The sequence below is a fragment of the Apostichopus japonicus genome, chromosome 21 (genome assembly GCF_037975245.1).
Source record: "Apostichopus japonicus isolate 1M-3 chromosome 21, ASM3797524v1, whole genome shotgun sequence".
NCBI classification, from domain to species: Eukaryota; Metazoa; Echinodermata; class Holothuroidea; order Aspidochirotida; family Stichopodidae; genus Apostichopus; species Apostichopus japonicus.
Window position 1 is genome coordinate 8,196,092 of NC_092581.1, and position 22,504 is coordinate 8,218,595.

The 22,504-nt window shown below is 35.8% G+C and overlaps 1 protein-coding gene across 1 annotated transcript in view; it reads left to right on the forward strand.

Annotated features, from left to right (window-relative positions):
* Positions 1–4,098: 4,098 nt before the first annotated feature.
* The window catches only part of LOC139963157 (uncharacterized), a 120,047-nt gene continuing 101,641 nt past the window's right edge, over positions 4,099–22,504 (forward strand). The window contains exons 1-2 of the mRNA XM_071963702.1: positions 4,099–4,388; positions 9,566–9,708. Coding sequence (XP_071819803.1) covers positions 9,620–9,708 — 89 coding nt within the window. The 5' untranslated portion in view covers positions 4,099–4,388; positions 9,566–9,619. The remainder of the gene's footprint in view (positions 4,389–9,565; positions 9,709–22,504) is intronic.

Below are 22,504 nucleotides of genomic sequence, written 5' to 3' on the forward strand. Positions count from 1 at the left end.
TATTTTCTTCTTTTAACATTAATTGACTTGATTGCTTGCAGCTGTCCAGGCTGTACAATTTTTTTTTCACAGGCATCCAGTGAGTTTGACATAGGAGTGGAAAATTTCCTACAGAGTAGTTTTAAAGATAAATTAAAGCCAATAAATGTTAGCAAGGAGTAACAGAAAAAGCCAAAATGAATCCCTGATGTGTACAAAATAACTTGTGAGATTTGGCTATGGGTGACCTTGTTTGCAGTTAAATTTCATCATAACATTCTCATCACCTTTAACTTACTTTCTTAAATAAAAGGAAAACCCCACAGGGACAACTGCAATGTGACAGAAAATCATAATTTCTTGTGAAAATTTAACCCAGAACCAAGTAAGAGTGTGACCTTGTGTCAGATCAAGATTCTATATTTTCGAGAACAAAGTCACATTTCGACTGATTGTCAAAGCTTTGTACTTCTACAACCGAATAATGAATAGAACAACTATTCAACAAATCCGAGGAAACATGAAAGTATCGATTATGTATAAATTACACTTTTGTTCATGTCTTTGTTCATTATAAGCTTTTAACGCAGTGAGCAAAAACATTTCTTTACTTTATTTTCCCACATAATACATTGTCTTTCACTGCTTGTTGATTTGGGATATATTAATTATTGAAAGCACGTTGGACACTCATTTAACCTCAGTTGCAAGCCTACTCCAATAAACCGCCTGTCTGGTTAAAGGCGAAATAAAAATATGATTGTACGGTTAAATCGCTACGGAAGCGTATTGTTGCCACCAAAATATAAATTAAAATGTTTTCGAAAACATTACGTAAAGGGGGAGGGGGGGGGGGGGAAGGGGGATCGAAATTAAGAAGAAAGTACGGTGGCTTAAATATAGACATGGGAAAGAAAAGAAAGTGACTCAAAATTTAAAAAAATGGCTTTAAAAGTCAAAAGTTTGACCTTTAAAAGTCAAAATAATGAGATTCAAAGTCAAAATAATGAGACTAAAAGTCAAAGTTATGACTATTTAATAGTCAAAATTTAGAGATTGGTGTCGCTACTTTTTCTTTCCTATATCCATATTAAGTCACCGTAAGAAATTTTTCGACTTTTATCGAAATGTTTTCAAACGGTTGATCTCTTTTTTTTTGGGGGGGGGGGGGGGACTTCGTTCTTCTACTTTCTTTGTACTCCCCATTTACCACATTTCCGTAACAAAGCGCCAGTAAAGTACAGCCGCAAGACTAATACCAAGGTAAACGCTCGAATGCTAGACAAAACTTAAATTTAAATTGATTGACTCATGACATGTTAAAAGAATAGCCTAGTAGTTTACAAGAACATAACAAACCAACAAAGTTAGTGGTCATCAAAAATCAAAAGACGAAAAGTATGGGAGGGGGCGGGGTGGGGATAAAGGAGCCCAATAAAGGAGACAATTACATCACAAAATTGAAACTTGAATAACATCCAGAGTGCTTCATAACATCGCATTTGCGAGGCATAGATCACTATATTTGCAATGCGCTAAAGGGGCATGTACATCGGATATTTTCACTTCCATTTTATGTTGCAATCATGTCAGTAAAGGTGTCGTACAACAACTAATGGATCAATTGAATTAAAAACTAACTTTGTCACTTTCCAAAGCCTCTAGATCATAGAAGTTTCAACTGATTTGTCCTGTCGACATGTCTACCATATATTGAGCTATGACAGCACTGAGTCGATTTTTCTGAATGACTCGAGGAGCTTTAGACGGTTCCCCTATCCATGGCCAGTTGTCAGTAGACAAACTTGGATGGCAGTGAACAGAGCCGTATATAGAGATATATACGGCTCTGGCAGTGAAAGGAAAGAGCGACCTCTATTTTTATCGTTTCCGCTAGTTGTTTCACTATCACGTAATATCTGTACAATGAGCTATGTCAAAGAAGCATTATGATTTTCCAAGGGAACAACTTCATAAACAACATGGTATTAATCATGAAATGAGAAGAGTCTTCCTGGACCAATCTGCAGGCAGTTAACATCCATCTCCTTCTTTCTGTCAAAATAAGGAATATACATATATATATATATATATATATATATATATATATATATATATATATATATATATAAAGGTTATAGGGCCAGGCCTGATGTTTCGACCCTAGCAGGCCTCAGAGGCTAATTAGGATCAGGCCTTCTAGCGTTTACATATTCACATACACAGGCTTTTTGCAGTAGATAAGCAGTTTATAAAATAGTTTTTTATCTCTCTGAAAGGAGGAACAGACAGACAGACAAAAAAGAAATGAAAAAAAAAAGGAAGGTAAATTGGCGAAAGCGGCAAAAAAACCCGGATTACTTTAACTGCTTTCTAAGTTGCAGCCATACCAAAATGATTGGGAATAGTAAATCTTTATCTCAGGGACAATATTCCTCAACTAAAAGAAGCCCACATATCCCTAAAAACTGGAGTATTTGAGTTTGTCACCTTTACAAATTTCAGACAAGAGAGAGAGAAATAAAAAGAAGTAAAATGTATCTTTCTTTATGCACAACCAATTAATACCCAGAGACACGAAATTTTCTGAAGAAGTTTTCTTAAGAAGAAGAAGACAGTAAGATAGAGACAGACATGCATACAGGTAGATAGAGACAGACAAATAGACAGACCGACAAACTGATAGATAGAGACAGACAGACATAAAGATAGACAGACAGATAGATAGATAGATAGATAGACAGAAAGACAGATAGATAGAGAGACAGACAGACGAATAGACAGACAGACAAAGATATAGATATATAGATAGCCAGACAGACATACATACATACATAAATACAGACAGACATAGAGACAGAAAGACAGACAGACAGATAGACAGACAGACAAATAGATAGATAGATAGATAGATAGAGAGACAAACAGACATACATACATACATACATACATACAGACAGACAGACAGATAGATAGATAGATAGGGACAATCATACAGATAGACAGACAGACACACATACAAACAGATAGATAGACATATAGATAGACAGACATACACACACACAGATAGATATACAGACAGATATATAGATAGATAGATACAAACAGACAGATAGATAGATAGATAGACAGACACACAGACATACAGATAGATAGATATATAGATAGACAGACAGACAGACATACAAACAGGTAGATAGATAGATAGACAGACATACGTACATACATACATACATACACCCATACATACATACATACATACATACATACACGCATACATACATACATACATACATACATACACACATACATACATACATACATACATACATACATACATACATACATACATACATACATACACACATACATACATACATACATACACACACACACACATACACACATACAGAAAGATAGATAGATAGATAGACAGACAGGCAGACAGAAAGACAGATAGATAGACAGACAGATATACAGACAGACAGACAGAGAGATAGATAGACAAACATATCGATAGATAGATAGACGTACAGACAGACATATAGATCGATAGACTGACAGACAGATAGACAGATAGATAGACAGATAGATAGATAAGACAGACAGACAGATAAATAAATTAGACAGACAGACACACACATACATACAGACAGACAGACTGACTGACTGATAGACATACAGACAGACTGACTGATAGACATGCAGACAGATAGACAGATAGGCGGATAGACGGATAGACAGATAGACATATAGACAGATAGACAGATAGACAGATATACAGATAGACAGATAGACAGACAGGAAAGGTTCTTATAGAAACCATGATGACTTCTCAGATTAGATCATTGTGGTCCATTTCCAATGACTTTCTCTGAAAGAAATAACTTATCAACAATGTTCCACAGAACTTATTTTAGCACCTTGTTACGTTAAGTTCGAAAATTTGGGTTTTCAACTAGGTATCTCAAGGTCGATTTTATTATTACCGTCTTTGCCATCGGACTACCCCTTTAATGAAAGAGCCGATTGTATCTAGCATTTAATGTCCATACTGTTCTAGTCAGTTGTTACCCATTTTCTAGGTACCCTTTACCCGTTACACGAAGCCTTGACGTATTTACTGGAATATATCATGTTATTACATACCATATCTGTGGTTGTATGTAGGTTAACGCTTTATGGATTAGGTGGCCCTTGTCACTAGCCTATGTTAGACTCTATCTTGTTTGCGGAGTTATATTAGTTAAACTTGTTCAAACATTTGTTTGTCTATATTGGTAGCATCATTTGTGGACCAGGTTAACCTTTTTACAACGTATTACGCTGCACTGTCAAACTTTAATGGATTGATGCGATACCTTTACCTATTTGTCAACTTCAAGTTCAACGTTACAAGTTTCAGACAGGTATACAACCATTAATACAACTAATGTTATGGCAGTATATTACTAGGCTAGTAGTGCTACTAGCCAATATACAGCCTAGGCCTAACTTAGTATTACTAGTAATATAGTAACTTAACAAGGCCAGGTCGAGACTTTAGCGATGCCAGTGTTATTGTAAAGCTTAGTTCTGTTGAAACTAAAACATTTTGCTTTAATCCCATAGGGTGTCATGCACAAAGTGCACCCAGACCTGACGGTCGGTAGGATAGCCTACAGCCAGTACCAGAATATTTTTACAGTAGGCCTAATGACAGACCTTACTAAGTAAGTTAAGTAACTTAGGTATATTTTATGTAGCAATTCTGAAGGCTCTAAATTTCTGATAAATTTCCTCTCTTACAAAATACTATGGTTCACAGGGAATATTTCATCGTTCAGATTTTGTGGAGCACTTGAAAATTCTATGGTTTCCATATATATGCAATGTATCTTTACACTTGTAGTTCTACAGTAATATGTCCCTTGTACTTAGCAATTTTCTATGCAATGCCACATAAAATATTCCCTGGGTTCCTGTGTACAAAAAGCCCTACATGTTTGCACTTGTAGAGCAATTTGCCCATTTTGCATAGCATTTTACAACGTTTAACCGAATAAGTAATTTCCTGGTGTAGCATAGAGTAATACTAATAGGATGGGAGTAGAGAGTCTTAGGCTACTTTTTCACTAAGCCAATGGACATGAGGGTGATGGTTTTTTGAAGGACAAAAAGAAATAGTAATAAGAAATAAATATTGCTCAATATGTGTTGGCACTAACTTAATGACATTTCTTTAGTTACCTGAAATGCATGTTTCACTTGTTGTTGCAATGATGCTGTAAGATGAAATTTGGGAATTCATCAAACTACACTGACATATTATGCTTTCCCTTACCTCAGAAGACAATAAAATATCTTGCTAAACATATCATTTGGGATCTTTATTCTGTTGAAAACTGAAGCTATCAATAAAAATATTGATGGTTTGGGGTTTCGGGTATGATGGGAATTCATTAGCGAACTCCCAGTGTGCATTGACAAATCTGTTGTCTTGTTTTTTCTTCAAAAATGTTGCATCCACTTTTCTACTTCAGATTTGGGATTTGTCGCAATATGAAACACTACAACAATTTTTGGTATATAGTAGTGTTTGCACGGGGTATCCCAGTCATGGGTACCCACCTGACGCGATACTACCCGGTTCCTAATTTATTACCCGAATCCTACGCAAAGTGTGATTTTTTTTTTTTGCAAAGCGACGATTTTAGGCTACCATGTGGTCGAAGATATCAGCTTAATGAAAGTGTTCCATGGATATCTTATAACTGCGTCACAATTTCAGCGAATAAACAGATGATTAGGCTAGATTTCTGCATTGCCTTAGTGTGGTGTTAGGCTACCATGTGGTCAAAGATAGCAGCAATAATGAAAGTATTCCATGGATATCTCATAACTGCATCACAATCTCAGCGAATAAACAGATGGTAGGCTAGATTTTTGAAAGAATTTTCACAATTATTATTTTTGATTCGTTCATTTCATAGAAGGAAAGACTGACAACAAAATTTAATCAAACCCTGGTCCTGCATAATAGATATTATAGGAGTAAAAACTGTTTAAGAGCTAAATTGGATATTTATATGGTCTGATCCAATAGAGGTGGAGAGCAAGCATAAGCAGCGGCGGCAGTGCGATACTTGTAGTACTGTTAATTATATGAAGTTATTAGTTAATGAGAGAAACAAAAGCAAATAGAAATTATTGAGGAAGGTTTATACCTTTTCTTAGACCTATTTGAACTTGAAAACATTGTCAGTGGACAATATATAATTCATTTTTAAGAGCTAAATTGGATATTTATATGGTCTGATCCAATAGAGGTGGAGAGCAAGCATAAGCAGCGGCGGCAGTGCGATACTTGTAGTACTGTTAATTATATGAAGTTATTAGTTAATGAGAGAAACAAAAGCAAATAGAAATTATTGAGGAAGGTTTATACCTTTTCTTAGACCTATTTGAACTTGAAAACATTGTCAGTGGACAATATATAATTCATTTAGTATAGCATCCAATATGTAATTTCTTGAAAATCGCGATACACGAGGGTAAACAATTTTTTTCGGGTACCCGGATACCCGATGGGTTACAGCTCTCGGGTACCCGGTTCCCGATTTATGGACCAGTGTAGACACTAGTATATACAGTATAGTGTCAACTTGCAATTCAAAGTAATTATTGTCTGGTATGTACAGTAAATGTGGCATTACATATAAAACAGAATGTCAATGGAAGCATACATAAGTTTTACCAGTGAATCAGGTTTTTGGAGGGTCACTGTGCACTTAAAACTAAAGATAGATAACATTGATTGGTGATCCCTCATAGCAATCACTGTCTCATAGAAATAATAATATCAATATTTGTTAAGATAGGTTGGCTATTAATCTGTACTTTTGAATTGGGGGTAAGTTAAAGTTACATGACAACCCCAGAAGTTACATTTTCTTAGTATTTAATTAAATCAATTCATTCAGCATTACTGTACATTGTGTGTACTAACAGTATCCATAGATTTATACTAGTGTTTGCACGGGTTATCCGGGTACCCGGGTACCCGCCCGACGCAATACTACCCGGTTCCTAATTTATTACCCGAATCCTACGAAAAGTGTGATTTAAATTTTTTTTTTTTTTGCAAATCTACGGTTAGGCAGATTTCCCATTGACTTAGTGTGGTGTTAGGCTAAAATATGTGGTCGAAGATAACAGCAATAACGAAGGTACCCGCCCGACGCGATTCTACCCGGTTCCTAATTTATTACCCGAATCCTACGCAAAGTGTGATTTAAAAAAAAATTGGAAATCTACGGTTAGGCAGATTTCCCATTGACTTAGTGTGGTGTTAGGCTACCATGTGGTTGAAGATAACAGCAATAACGAAAGTATTCCATGGATATCTTATAACTGCGTCACAATTTCAGCTAATAAACAAATGGCTATGCTAGATTACCCCATTGACTTATTGTGGTGTTAGGCAACCATGTGGTCGAACGTAACAGCAATAATGAATGTGTTCCATGCATGGCTATCTTATAACTGCGTCACAATTTCAGCGAATAGACAGATGGTTAGGCTTTGCTAGATTTCTCATGCATTGACTTGGTGTGGTGTTAGGCTATCATGTGGAAGAAATTATTATTTATTCATTCGTTTATTTCATAAAAGGAAAGGCTGACAAGGAATTTGACGACATGTTTATGGATTATAAACGGGATAACTAAAAAATAATAATAGCAAGTGGCTTTTTACTAATCGTGCATGTATTCCAAATGCGATCAAATTGCGCGAATCGCGTAATCTCGCGGCTAATGCGAACCCTGGGCTTGCATAACAGATAGTAGTAGTAACAACTGAGCTAAAGTAAAGGGATATTTTATGGTATGATCCAATAGACGTGGAGAGCTAGCATCAGCAGCGGCGGCAGTGCGATGTTAACAACATAACTACAAATTAGTAGTAATGTTAATTATATTAAGAAATTAACAAGTTTATGACAGAAAAAGAGCAAATAGAAATTATTGAGGAAGGTTTTATACCTTACCTTACACATACGTTTTTGAACATGAAAACATTGTCAGTAGAGAAAATTAATCATTTATTATAGCATCTAATATGTAATTTCTTGAAAATCGTGATACACGAGGGTAAACAATTTTTCCCCGGGTACCCGGGTACCCGACGGGTAACGGCTCTCGGGTACCCGGTTCCCGATTTTTGGACCCGTGTAAACACTAATTTATACTAAATGTGTCATGTTTCTCTAGAACAGTTGAATTAGCATTCCATGAAACAGACATATAAAAGTCAATCATTTTGTAGGACAGGCGCTTGTCGCTTGGTATAATTTTGTGTAGAATCTGAAGTCACCATCCTTACACAAAGGTTTTGAAAAGACTGGAGTTTCAGTGATGTTTTCTAGTCCCCTGAATCATATGTATTCATTTATGCAAACTTTGATTTATTATGAACACTAAAACTTACACCTTCAATGCTCAATCTAACCATGTAACTGCTGCAATCAGACTTGGATCTTGAGCCTTTACCTTGACAGAATCATTGACATATCTTGAAACCAATCGTGCAGCTAGTAAGTGAGTGAGTGACAGTCAGATTACAAAATTACCATAATGTGACAGATTATCTACACAACCTGGTATGATAACTACAGTGTACTCTATGCAAAACAGGAAAAAGAAAGCTGGCACTTTTTTCTATCGTTATTTAATCCATGATGTAGTATCATTGCATTATAACATTTCTTAACATCTGCTTTAGTGTTTATAGTTACATAAGAAACCAATCCCACAGTTGTGTGGACTAAGGTATAACATTAACCTTAGAACCACTTCCTCTGTAGCCTGTTTCAAATTGGAAAAACAGTGTTAACACAAAGGCAAGTTTATTAAAGGATGACTTTTAGACATAATTTTACTCTTGATTAGTCTTGCTGTAGTCCAAGCAAAAGAAGAAGTTGACTCAAGTAATGTTTTTGTAGCTATTGAGGCATTCAATGTATAGTAATCACCTCTAAATATCGGTAGATATTATGGATACTTATTGATTATGTGCAGTACCACATACAGTACGTATAACAGAGAGGTCAACTCATTGACTTCTAAAAGCAGATATTTAGGATACTTATTGATGATATGCAGTACATACTAGTATAACAGAGAGAAGGTCAGCTCATTGACTTTGTATATATATTTAAGCAGATATTCCTGATACTTATTGATTATGTGCAGTACATACTGTAGTTTGACAGAAGATTGACTCGTTGACTACAGTATGTACATACAGGTAGATAATTAGGATACTTGTGCAGTGTATAGTATAACAGAGAAAGTCGACTTGTTGAATAGTCAAATGTAACATGATGTCTACTATACTTATTGACTATATGACCTATACTCTATAATAATGGGAATAATACAGTATTCTAGTCCTATGTATGAAAGATGTAATGATTTAGTGATTTATATATGAAAGATGTAATACTGAATTGCTTCCTATATCCATAATGAGATGGTATCTCTTTTGAGACTTTTCAGTTGACTTTACATGAATGTATTTTGTTAAAATCCCTTTTCCTTTGTAGATGTGAAGACAGTGGCATAGAAGTAGACTGCATTTAAGTCCAACTTGTAAGGACATGCTGTCAGAAATGGATGTTTTTCGTAACAGTAGGAATTCTCTGGACACATGTTATGCAGGCAAGAAGAGAAGACGACCAGCAAAAAGGTGAGCTGACAATTTTGTGAATTAATAGGATTATATCTGAGAGTCTGAATGTCAGGTTGGAGCTGTCCATGTCATGGTAGTAACTTTGGTGCCTTCTTTAGCCCTAACAAAGAATGAAGCATTGATGCAGCCAGCTCTGTTCCATGGTTCCGGTGACTAAATGGTTCCGGTGAATAAAATCCGGTGACTAAAATGCAAAATAGGCAAACACCCTTGATCACCAATGCTGTACGGTTATGAAAACGTTGTTAGTGTAACATTTCATCTCTTGATAGGTAAAACTAGAGATATCTTCGTGTGCTTCAGTATGTTGACTGATCCTTCTATATAGTGCAATGCAATGAACCACTGACCTATAGAAAAGCATAATGAACAGTCTAGTGTTGAGTCTCTGTTGAAAAAATTGGAAAAGATGGTTAAATTGTATCATCCTTTTCAGAAAGCAAATTTGTGTATTCCATGTACCATCTACATTAATGACCTGTCATTATTTGCAATTGCTCTTTGGATATATACTCCATATGAAAAACAAGAAGATAAGATGAAATGTTGCAATTGATTCAAAAGTCTAAAACATTATACAGTCACATTGACTTTAAGCCCTCTGTGCCTAGATCTGTCCATTCACCGGGAGTTTAAATTACAGTAGGAGCCTGAAAAGGTCTGGTTGATCTGGTTTGATCACTGGGGTTGGTCAGTCATATATGACTTGCTCAGATTAAATTTGATCATTAAATTGATAAGTGCTAGCTAGCTGTAAGCAAGCAGGTATTATCTGCTTTACTCTCAGCCTCTCACTCAGCATGCACTCTCCTTTATACTTTATAGACAACAGCACCTTTTTGAACTTTTGAAAGTCACCACCTACTCTTCCCTTTCTCCTGAATCTACCATGAAATAAAACTAGAACTATTTGATTTTTTGCATCCATGTAAGTCCATACAGAATTGAGAGACCTGGTTGAATATTTTTAGTTCTGTTGCTGGTAAACACAGAGGTTTATATTGAGGTCAGATGGGAAGTGTGGTACGTTCTGCTTAGCAATATTAAGGCACCTTTTGCATTGATTCTAACTTTTACAGATCCTAATGGGTGTTGATTCTACTTAATCAAACTAAGACATCCTTCTAGAGGTTTTTCCCCAATTAAAAATTATTTCATTGTAATTAAAAGTAAAAAAAAATCATCACCTAGAGTCCTATACCCTCCCCCCCCCCCCCCCCCCAGATATGTGTGGATATAATCACATACAAAGAGCAATTATAGGAAAGTTTCCAAATTTGAGCCAGTTTCACAATCATCATCATATGAAATAGAAGTTAATTAGTGAAGCTAATGAACTGCATTGTTATGAGATTTTAGCATTGATAGGAGTCCGAGATAAACTTGATGCAGATGCTGCAATGCATGTAGTCTTCCTTGTATTATAAGGTTAAGTAAGGAGTGCTGATTGGCCAGTAAATTGATATCATCAGTTCATTCATCATAAATAAAGCATATATATGTTGTTCTGGTCAGTGTAATACACTGTATTGAGTGTACACACAAGAAGTCTAGTAGGGTTACATTTCATCTCATGTAGTTCGTACTAGAAAGATGACTTCTAATAAACAAATTTCTGTATGAATATGTACATGTCATGGAACCCTAGCTGCTTCCCAATATAGGATATGCATTTAGTATTATAAGGTTGCTTTCTGGTGATAGAACTTCTAAAGTTTTGCAAAGTCTGATGCTTGTTCGAGTAGACTAAAGCCACTGTAGACTGAAGTAAGATGTATTCCAAGAGCAATGAAGGTGGTGATTATTGTTTACCTTCTTATCAGCCTTCAAACACTTCTATTAAAATGTTTAGAAATGTTGGCAGCTCTTTTAAGTCAAATAGCATTTTGAATTGACTTTGTACACTTTGGTTTACATACACTATAATGAACTGCATTGTTTATTGTATCATGTGAAATGAAGAATTAGAATGTGCTTCCCAAATCTTGATTATTGTGGCGCAAAACTTTCAGTGATGAATCAGTCGCCACTGTACTGTAATCTGTCAGCTATTAGACTCGACTCTTCTGTTTGTTACGTGTATTCACTTCCATTGTTGTATTCATTTATATGGACTTGAAGGTTCTTAAACCAGTAATACTTCAGATCAAATCTGTAAGTGAAGAGACCAACTAAGGAGAGAACCATGAATATACTTGATAGAAAAATATCAATGCTTGACAAAATAGTGGATCATTGAAGAGGGAACAGTACTGTACAGTCTTGCAATACTATGCCAATACAGTATGCTGTAGAGTAAGAAGTTGGTTTTGGTCATGTGAAGGTTTGTATAGTGTGTCAAAATATGGTGCATGTCAATATAATAAATATATTAGTACAGGTGAGGTCTGTATAATATTTGACTTGTAAATATTTAAACCAAGTACAGTATGTTTGAGACTGATTTGTAGCATGATAACAAGCTTCCATGATTGTATATTTGTTGTACATTACCTGTGTGTACTGTCACATACTGTACCACATCCTGATATGTCAAGTGTTGGTTCCCATAAAAACCTTTCACTATGATTTTCTATCAATTGTACACATTTTTCTCAGAAACCAACTAACCACAGCCATTTGATATACCCTATGAATACAGCGTTGATCTGTAACAAATTTGTACCGTGTGATCTTTTTGCCTACTTGTTCTGAACTTCTGGTTCTACAGTCAGGAAAGCAAGATACCAGCATTTTGTCCGAGTTTTACCAGGTGAATTCTTATCTGCTCTGTATGTGTGGAATATTCCGCCAGTAAAGTTAAATCAAGTGTTATTATTCATACCTGAGTAAGCTTTGTGTGTTAAAAGTGAGGGCTAGACTCTTCCGATTTAGGTGGAATTATACACCACACTGTGTTTTATGTGTGACCTTGATAGATAAATTTGCTTGTAGCTTATTATCTGAGAACTTTAAACTTTTAAACTTTTAATATTATACAACCATTATGTTATAAATTATGATAAATTTGACAGAAAATGATCATGTAACTTTTCATAAACCAAGTTAGCACCCAAGGAAGAAATTTGACATCTTTCAGTAATGTTATTAGTGAAAAACGGACGCAAGCCCCTGAAAAAGTTTGCGTCCCGTAAAAAAATCTTGGGTCCCGATCGAAAACCAATTACGTTTATCGTATGCCCTACTGTTACTATTACTAGTGTATATAGTATCACTGCCTCTACTTTGTGAATGTTATACACAATATATAGGGCATAAATGCTCAGTGCCTTAGCTTCGCTGTTTTTCAGGGGCGGCCCGGCCCGCCCCTCCTTTTGCCCACCCTACCGTTTCAACCAATTTTTACCCCCAGTCCCCCTCCTTTATCCGCCCTTCTACTTTCCTACTCGCCAACTCTGTAGTAGCTCCGTGCTTTGACCTTGCAGCGATTCCAACAACCAACTCTTCAAAAATCCCAGTACCTACAGTGTGCATATCTCTCTCTAAATTCCACACCGTTCACTGTTACTACTGCATGTATACCTGTTCGAGCTTCATTTTCAACTGCACATGCGCAATCCTTAAAATCTGATCCAACATTTATCCTGGGCTCTTTGCAAGCAATCATCTATGCGAAAATTACATTAGGTCTATGTCAATAGCTTTTTACGCAATGTAGATTTAAAATAAAATCTGTTCAATGTTCTAAAGTACAGTAGTTTACACACGAACGTTGCGCCAAAATAACATTTACTGAGGCATGTGGTTAATTGGACCGCGAAAAGTTTTTTGCAACAGAGACTACTGATGGTAAGAATGCACATTTTACATTAGCAACTATTAAAGAAACATACTGTGAGCTGAAATATCCTGTTCAGGATCAGAGATGTTAGCTTCCCACAAAATTCTTAGATTTACTCCACTCATTAACATTTTCTGATCAAAACAATGATTCAAATATAACGTGATAGTCTCAGAAACAATGCAAGTGCCTCTTCGTTGTCAAAAGGTATATTACGTACTGTATGTGACAAGGCCTAACGTTATGATATTGGAGTGCACACACATGATAGCCTATATATACTGCATCTCTACACAAGGGAAAGTGACTTTGCAAGTAATTGTTGTTAAACAACATACTCTCTGTTCATTGAGCACTACAGATTCAAGAATTTTCACAGACAATGGATGGGGACTATTAACCAATCAAATCACAGGAAATTTGGAAAAGCATCATTGTCTATTTTTAGCATGAAAATCTCCGTAATGGGGTGTTGTTAACCCTGTACCTTGCGGTTGATCATTAATGATATATTTATTTTCAAACAAATTCAATGATTTGTAGGAGCAGGAGAACTTTTGGTTCTTGTAAGAAGAAGTTGTGGTTTTTTTAAAAGAAATAATGCAACAAAAATGTGTTTTGTTATGTTTCTATTGACCTAGTTGTGAGTGTGTATACTTGAGGTCTGTTTCTCAAAAAAAAAGTTTGCGTCCTCCGGACGGACGCAAGCAATTTGAAGAGTTTTGCATCCCTGGCCAAAACATTGCGTCCGGGACGCAGAATCCTGCGTTCGTAACAATACTGATCTTTCCCTGTGTACAGTCTGTTGTAGCCTTGTGCTGTAGTGCAAATTTCACACAACCGTAGTGTTGCAACATGAATCCCGGGTATTGTAACTACTACTGGGATTGTCCTCAACATTTCACCTATGGTTCAAGCACTTAATTATGAGACTCAATGTCATTCATTCATTGCAAAGAAGCACCCACACCATCTTCCATTCATACTCAACGTTAAATTATAACATTAACATGCTCGCACATGGATAAAACCTGTCATCCATACACAAACAGAAATTGGGGATTCCCCACTATTCCATGAAATTGGAATCGGGCAACCTTTCAAGTTCACAAGTTCACACTTCAGACAAGAAGAATGTAACATCGTTAATCAGCTATTAGTTTCTCCAGAAAATTCAATAAGTTCAATATCTATCTTTTGTATAAAAGTTCCTAAATATTAAACAAGTAGCCAAAGATAACTAAAAAAGACATCGTGGAACCCTAGGCAATAATAAATAAAATCTATTCCATTACAGCATCAAATCTCAAGTACCATACTGCACAGTACCATACCCTAGGCTATAATATAGTCCTGGGTGAAGATGGATTTAAGCTGGATATACCCCTTGCGATTTTGGCTCAAAATTTATTCAATGTTATTATATCAAAATGAGGTGAAATACATGTAACATTTTATACATGGGGATCCTTCACAATCATCATTTGAAGGAAGAACAAATAACAACAATTTCAGAATAACTTTGAGGTCCCACAACATGCTAAGCCCAAGTAACTTTAGATATTTGGTGTAGCCTAGGTCCAAATTACTACGTGAAAAGTTGATTTGATTAAGTATAGGTCTAGGCCAGAACATAAATTGATAAGTATATATATAATTCAAAATAAGAACACAGACACCAACAAAATGTTTTTTTCTCTCTTTATTTCAAATAGCAACACGTAGTTTATTTTTATTATATATGTCTGGGATTCCCTGGAATGATACCGAAATGAATGTAATAACCGGTTGTTTTCCCACTCCCGGTAGTATTTACACATTGCACAATGCTAGTCGGTTGTGTGTTAAAAAGAAAGGAGCTGAGAAGCTAACCAAATGCAGCTAAACTAGTTATTCCAGCCACTTTGAGTAAAAAGCACAAGATGGTGAACTGGATATTTTCTCAAAGGAAAAAAAAAAAAAAAAAAAAAAAAAAAAAAAATTCAAATAACTGTGGACAGACAATAAATAGAAATTTATATGTTTCTTTAATTTCTTCAAAAATTGTTTACATTGTCTCTACACTAGTATAGAAAGGAAAACTATTCTCTCAAAGTTTGTGGAATTGTTTGTAGACTATTGGGCAACACTAAGAGGGACCTCAAAGTCATAGAAGCCAATGTGGATGTATTGAATTTGGCTGATACTGTAACCGTGCACAAAAAATGTCAGCAACATTCTCATTAGCAATCTATCAAGAGTAAAAACAGTTAACCAGTTAGTCTGGGTAAGAGTTAAGTCAGTTTGGCTGTAATTATACTGATTCTTGCTCCCAGACAGAACATATGAAACGAAAATAGTCGTTGTCTTGGTTAAGTGGAACCGTGGGAGAGCTGACATTAAGACACAGCAGTCATATATACTTTGTAGAAGGAAATGACTCACCCTGCATGATCTTTACTTGGAAAAAGCAAAAATGAAAGTTCCAACTTAATAAAGGATACATTGGTAGCACTACTGTATATGATTGTGGAATGGGAGCATACAACCCACAATTGATAATTTGGTGGTTGTTAGAACTCTTTGTAAAATGCAATAATAAATGTAGTTGCCTGTGGTAAGTACACTGCTGCCATCATATTATGTTGTACATAAGCTGGTCACCTATTAGCAAGTACATAGTTCAGCATGGTCAGAGCAGTATAGTAGTGAAATAGTAGTGTTTTTATGGATATATTCTCTACTGGCCTCTTGATGATGTTGCCATAAATCAAACCCGATACTGTGCCATTGGATAGCAAAGCTTCTAATGAACAGTAACTTGTAAGGTTGCAATCAAAATTTGAAGTTTTCATTGTGGAAGACATGCACACACTAAATATGCTTCATTGCATACTGTACTTTACATAGGGTACACAATCTCCAGTATGTATGCAACTTTACTGTTCAGCAGTACTGTTAGTCAATGGGGAGCTTTGTATGTTACACAGTTGAACCAAGTATTTTCTGTGACGTAACTACGCACATCAGTGGTTAAGAAATGTATTAAGTATGTATGTATGTATGTATTTGAGGAGTGATTCATTTCATGTTACATCGCCATGTCATATATACTGAACCTGCATTCAAGTCTGTCAAATTTTCCCAAATTAAGTTATATTGTTCCTACACATGCAGAAAACTGCTATAGATACATCTTTTGACTTGACCAGCAGTTTAACAACTTTGATAGCATTTTGAGATGCGATACCGAATAAATTATTCCTGACTTTGACGTGGACTAACAGATCTACCATACACTTCTACTTCAGTATACACACTGAAACACATGTCCATTATCTGTATTGACCTCGCTTACTCGTTGACCTAGATTAAGTAGTATACCAGTGGTGTAGCAGTGGTGTTGTAGCACTGGTAGTTGAAAACCTGCTGCGACAGAATTCAGGAAAGTGGGTTCTGAGAAGTATTTCATGATGGAAAGTAAATTTGCTGCATTAGTCATTGCATACTCTAGAAGTATTTTACGGATAAATGTTTCATTCAACACAAGAAATGAACATATTCTCTGGAGAGAAACCTTGCAAATATGTATCTCTGTAAGACACCTCAGATTTACATCACTCCTCACTTACCTGTCTCCTCACAACAATTGCAAACTAGCTCTACTGTGTCTAGATTGACCTGGTAACCTTTGACACTGACCTGCAGTCAACCGACCTCCTCATTCCACCCCCCTCCCCCCCCAGAGTGTCTAGTTGTGTTAGCCTCTAAAGAGCGAACTTCCTCATTCCACCACCCAGAGTGTCTAGTTGTGTAAGTCTCTAAAGAGCTATTAAGATCGTGTGTATCTTGGCAATTGATAACCAGCATTCTGTATTTTACTAAATATGGCTTCAGAAGTCCCAGTGGAGAACCTCTCCTGAGCCTCCTGATAAGTATCACTTTCTTTTTTGGGGCATTTTTTGGCTGGGTAATTTTCCCTCAGTTTTCCTGTTGACTTTGCCAATGCTTTTATATAGGTACCAGTTGCACAAATTGCTTTTGGTTCTCAACATTTCCTCCCCAATGATTTGTTAAGCCTTTGTTTCTGTTGGGTTGTGTGTCTAACGAGGCCTACTTTCAGTTGTTAGACCTGTTTACATTCCTGATCCTTAATGTTCTCCATGTTTGTATAATTGTTAGTTAAAGATGTGCCATGTACACTGATAAGTGCAACCTTTACCACACTAATTAGTGCCAAAAATTTTGTTTTATCTCACATTCGTTATTGTAAATATAGTAAAATTACTGTACATTGCAACAAACTCATAATGTGTTGTGTGTGCCATGTGGCTGATGTAATGGTGGGTCAAATCATTACCAACAATAGTCCAAACAAATGAGAGAAGCAAAGTACTTGAGATTACAAACCCAGGAACGAAACCTGACACACTCGTAAACAGTAATTTCTATGAACCAATGTGCAATTTTAAAGTATCTAGAGCAATAATGACATTCTATTATTGAAGAAAATATACAGATTTATTGATACAGTATTAATGTGTTCTAAGGGGTATCCTTGTCACATACATATCTGAAAAATAAAGTCAACCCATGTCGGGAAATGCTGAAAAAAAAAACGCCCTAAACTTGTCAATTTGTAGCAAAATTGTTTGCAAAACAGTTATTCCGATATTGGGAAACATTCAACAGAAAATTTAGCCTTCATTGCCCATATCAATAGCGAACATGAAAGGATCAGTTTATTATCATTACAGTTTTAGAAGCAACTTTTATCATGACGTATACCTGTAGGATTTTGCTTGCTAGTTTGCTGGGTGAACGTAATACAAGAACTTTGTGGTGGAGAATAGTGGCAAAATACCATACAACTTCTACTTAAATGGTAAAATTTTTAAGAAACACAATGACATTAATTATCTAATTAGGTCATGAACTTTGCATCCTCAATTAAACTAAGATAACAGTTATGCGGATATGAAAATCAAGTACAGCTCCGTACTGCACAGTGCACTACATTCTGAAGATGATCACAGTGATCTCATTCACGGATCTGAGTGTTGTTCAAGGTCGTTGCAGTGTTTGCAAATCCCTAAATTCTTATCAAGTTTGGATACGAAAAATCAATGTTTTTTTTATTCCCCTTTAAAATGATATCTTCCCTGTGTGTTCTATTTGAAAACTTTAAAATTATGTGGTTTAGTAAAATGTAAACGACATTCTGTGTAAAAATTGGACGTTTTTTGTGTGTGTTATTATTGTCCTATTTTAACAATCATATTAATGCTTCAATTATGATAGGAGAAAGAAGAAAGAATGAAAGTACAATCCTTTGTTGTGAATCCAAAAGAGATGGTATCAGTATCGGTTGTTATGTTACATGCTCTAGTTACTTCTCCAGTTCTGCATATAGTTTCACTTGTAATGATAACAGTTTCCTCCGTGTCTTTAAATAGTGTAATAAAGTGAAATTAAAAGAAGAGTATATGTAAAGTGTCCCAGACTCCCAGTCAACTTTGACCATAGATCACTTACTGTAGGAATGGTAATTGACTTTATCACTCAGATTGCAGTCCAGTTGCCTACACTATACATAATTTACATAGTATGATGATAATACTCATTTTTGTGCTAAGAGTCGCATTCGTGTACTTGCAACCGAGTATTACATAGTAGTTGCAGCTACAGATTCCATCTGTGAGTAAATGCTCCCATTGACATAGTTTATAATTGAACCCACTTCCTCATCCTCACTTCCCCTCACTACAAATGCACTTTCCCTACCAAGTCTAGAGTGACCTGGTTACCATTTGACACCGACCTTCTAAGGTGGAAGGTCACCTCTGATCAACCTACTTTCAGAATCTATCTCCCAAAGTGCATAGTTATGTGGTCTAAAGATCTTGTATATGGCATGCTCTCAATCCAGTGTAACCTAAACAAGTTGGGAACAGTTTTGCACTAGGGCCCACTGACCTACATTAGGGTCACCGCCCACAACTACCCGTTCCAAATCTCCCATTCTCAGGGCTTACAATACAATCAAGGCTAATCCATTGGAATATGTTGGTTTTAAACTTTTAGATGTTCACATACAGTATCCTTCTACAAAGCTGTTGGTAACCATCGGACTTCCATTTATAAAAGTGCCAAAATAGTCAAACATAAAATTACAAACAGATTATTACTATGAAGTCCTTTATCATTTCCAAAAAGTTTCAGATCGCAGATAATGCTTTGTTTCGTTAGCAAGCCACATCAGTGACTCTGTCATGTATGTTCTTGAGGTACATTAACCCTCTCTTGAAATATAAAACCATGTACACTTGGAAGGCATGCTTGTGTTACGATGGCATTGCTTAACAAGGTGAAACAAGGAAGCTTAGCACTAAATACAGGATTTCCTAAAATCATCAATTAATGTGCAGAGTGCCTGAGGCATTGCAAATTTTAGCAAATTTTGCCAAGTTTGCAAGAAAAGTGGACCCTAGTTGTATATAGTTTCATGTGAATTTTGTGATGGTGCGATGATGTACATATAACTTTGTGTCATTTTAAAAGTATCAAAATTGTTATGTAATTTCATATTTGTGTATAGACAGGTAAACAGAGATAAATCTTGTACATTACGTTACGGTTCACAATGTCAGTGCTAACCTTGCCAGCTTTATTGAGGAACTGAAAATATACATACATGTACATCCAGAGTTTTTAGGATAAATTAACTGCCCATTATAGGAACAGGTATATACTGTACATATAGCAATTTAATGATCTATAGGAGTAGGCAAAGAAAAGACACACTCATCAAATCCTTGCAACTAAAATTTTTCAAAGAGGAAGGGAGGAAAAAAACTATAAATATAACAAACTGCTTAGTGACTGCAAAAAGCCTGCATACTAAAATAAACAAAGGTTAGAGTGCCTGAAGTTTGGAATTGGGTGTAGTCATTGTAGGTGGCTGATCACAGATATCAAACTAATAGTCTCTTGTTAGACTAGATCCAAGTGTCCAGTAGAACAGAAGCATTAGTACAGTGTTACTGTGGTTTTAGTGTGGAGTTTGTTTAGTTTGTCATCTTGAAACAGCATACTAGGTCACCTGTACAGTCAGCTGTTAGGGAATCATTTCCTGGTTTTCATATACATTATCATATTGATAGCCACATCAGTTTGTTTGGGAACACTTAATGAATGTATAGTGGAACTTCATGAAAATAGAGAACTTTATGACAGTAAAGATTCTGGTAAATTTATAATAAGATACTGTACATCATACAAATCTAAGGGGAACCTTCAATGGATGATAAACAAAGGTTTTTATTTCAGTGATCTTCTCTGGAACTGAGAATGGGTATATGAAAAATTACATGATCATGCATAATTTAATAGTTTCGACTGATTATATGATAATCGGTAATAACCGATTACCGATTAGTTCATGTGACAATCGGGCCGATGCCAATTACCAATTATTTACACTGTATGTGTTATGCATGACTACCAACTTCTAGGCCGATACAATGAAAGATATAAATGAACGACTTAACATTTCACACTAAAGTAAATAAAGAACATTGTAATTCATACCAAACATTTTAAGGAATTTTTAGGAGTATTTGGTACCTTGATTTCATCATTTTATCGCATTTGTAAAAAGTTGGGCGCATATGCAATCTGAACCGTTATGAGGCTCAACCGTTCTCTAGCCAGACTAGCCTAATGTACGTAGAACTCACAATGAGCAAAGCCTAACGTTATCGTTTTTACTTTCCATTTTCCATGTACGGTGAACGGCCAAAGTGGTTAAAAAGTATATTGTTTTGGTTTTATATTTAGTCAAGACAATAAATCTTTCTTATCAATCGTTAAAAATGGATAACAGGAGGTTTTGTTAGATCTATGCAAGAAGCGAAGTGAAAAAAAAAAATTACGTCGTCCCCCGAAGCTTATCGCGGGTATACTGTATCGAACAGCATTAGTACAGTCTCGCCTGAGGGACTTGCGATACCGTTACACGCTAGATTAGCACACCTTCCCTTGCTTTGAATAGCGTTGAATCGAATGATTTACATTCTTTTCCCGTTGTGGTGTATCAAAAGCATGGAAAAATATAATCCTTGATGTAGAACGTAATAATCGGTTCCAAATAATCGGTAGCGCAATGGATTTTACCAATGCCGATTATTTACCGATCGTCTGGTAATCGGCCCGATGCCGATTATCTAACAGATCATCGGTGGAACACTATACATAATGACTATATAACCTGTAGTCTGGATAGCCACATTTGATCATTGTTTCAGATCAAACTTTAAAATAACTATAAATATCAGTATTTGAGCCCTTGTTGTGATGGCAACACCATTATGTTCATATGATTTATGTCCATTCTGTGAGAATAGCTACAGTATATATGGCACCAGCCAAATCTGTCTGCAATATCTATGCGTACAGATCTGTTTGAAACTGGTTTCTTGAAGGCTGCAATATTTCTCCAATATTACTTATCAAACCATGGACAGTATTGGGTGCATATAATGGTATGTTGGATAAAAACCAATATGTAGATGAACATTACTTACTTTTCTCTTTAGTTACCTGTCTCTCCACAATATATAGATGCATTCCAATCTACATAGCTTACAAATACTAGTAATGTTTCAGTGCTAACCCACTTTTGATTGGTGAAATATAGTAATTTAGCAAATCATGTTGAGATATGAATGATTAAAATACTGGATAAATATTATACTTGGCATGTGGATCCACCAAAGTAGTGAGTAACAGAACCCTATTGGTTTTCAAAGGTAAAAGGGCATTTGAGGTCACCAGAGGTCAAAGAGTGAATTGATGGTAAGATTAACTTCAAAACAAAACCTTTTATAGAGATCAAAGGTCATTTGAGGTCAACAGAGACCATAGCATAAATCATTAAGCCAGTGGCAATATAGTGCCAAGTAAGTGGGATATACAGTCATTTTCACCTATTGATACCAAAAATTTGCAAAAACTTTGGCTTCAGAAATATCC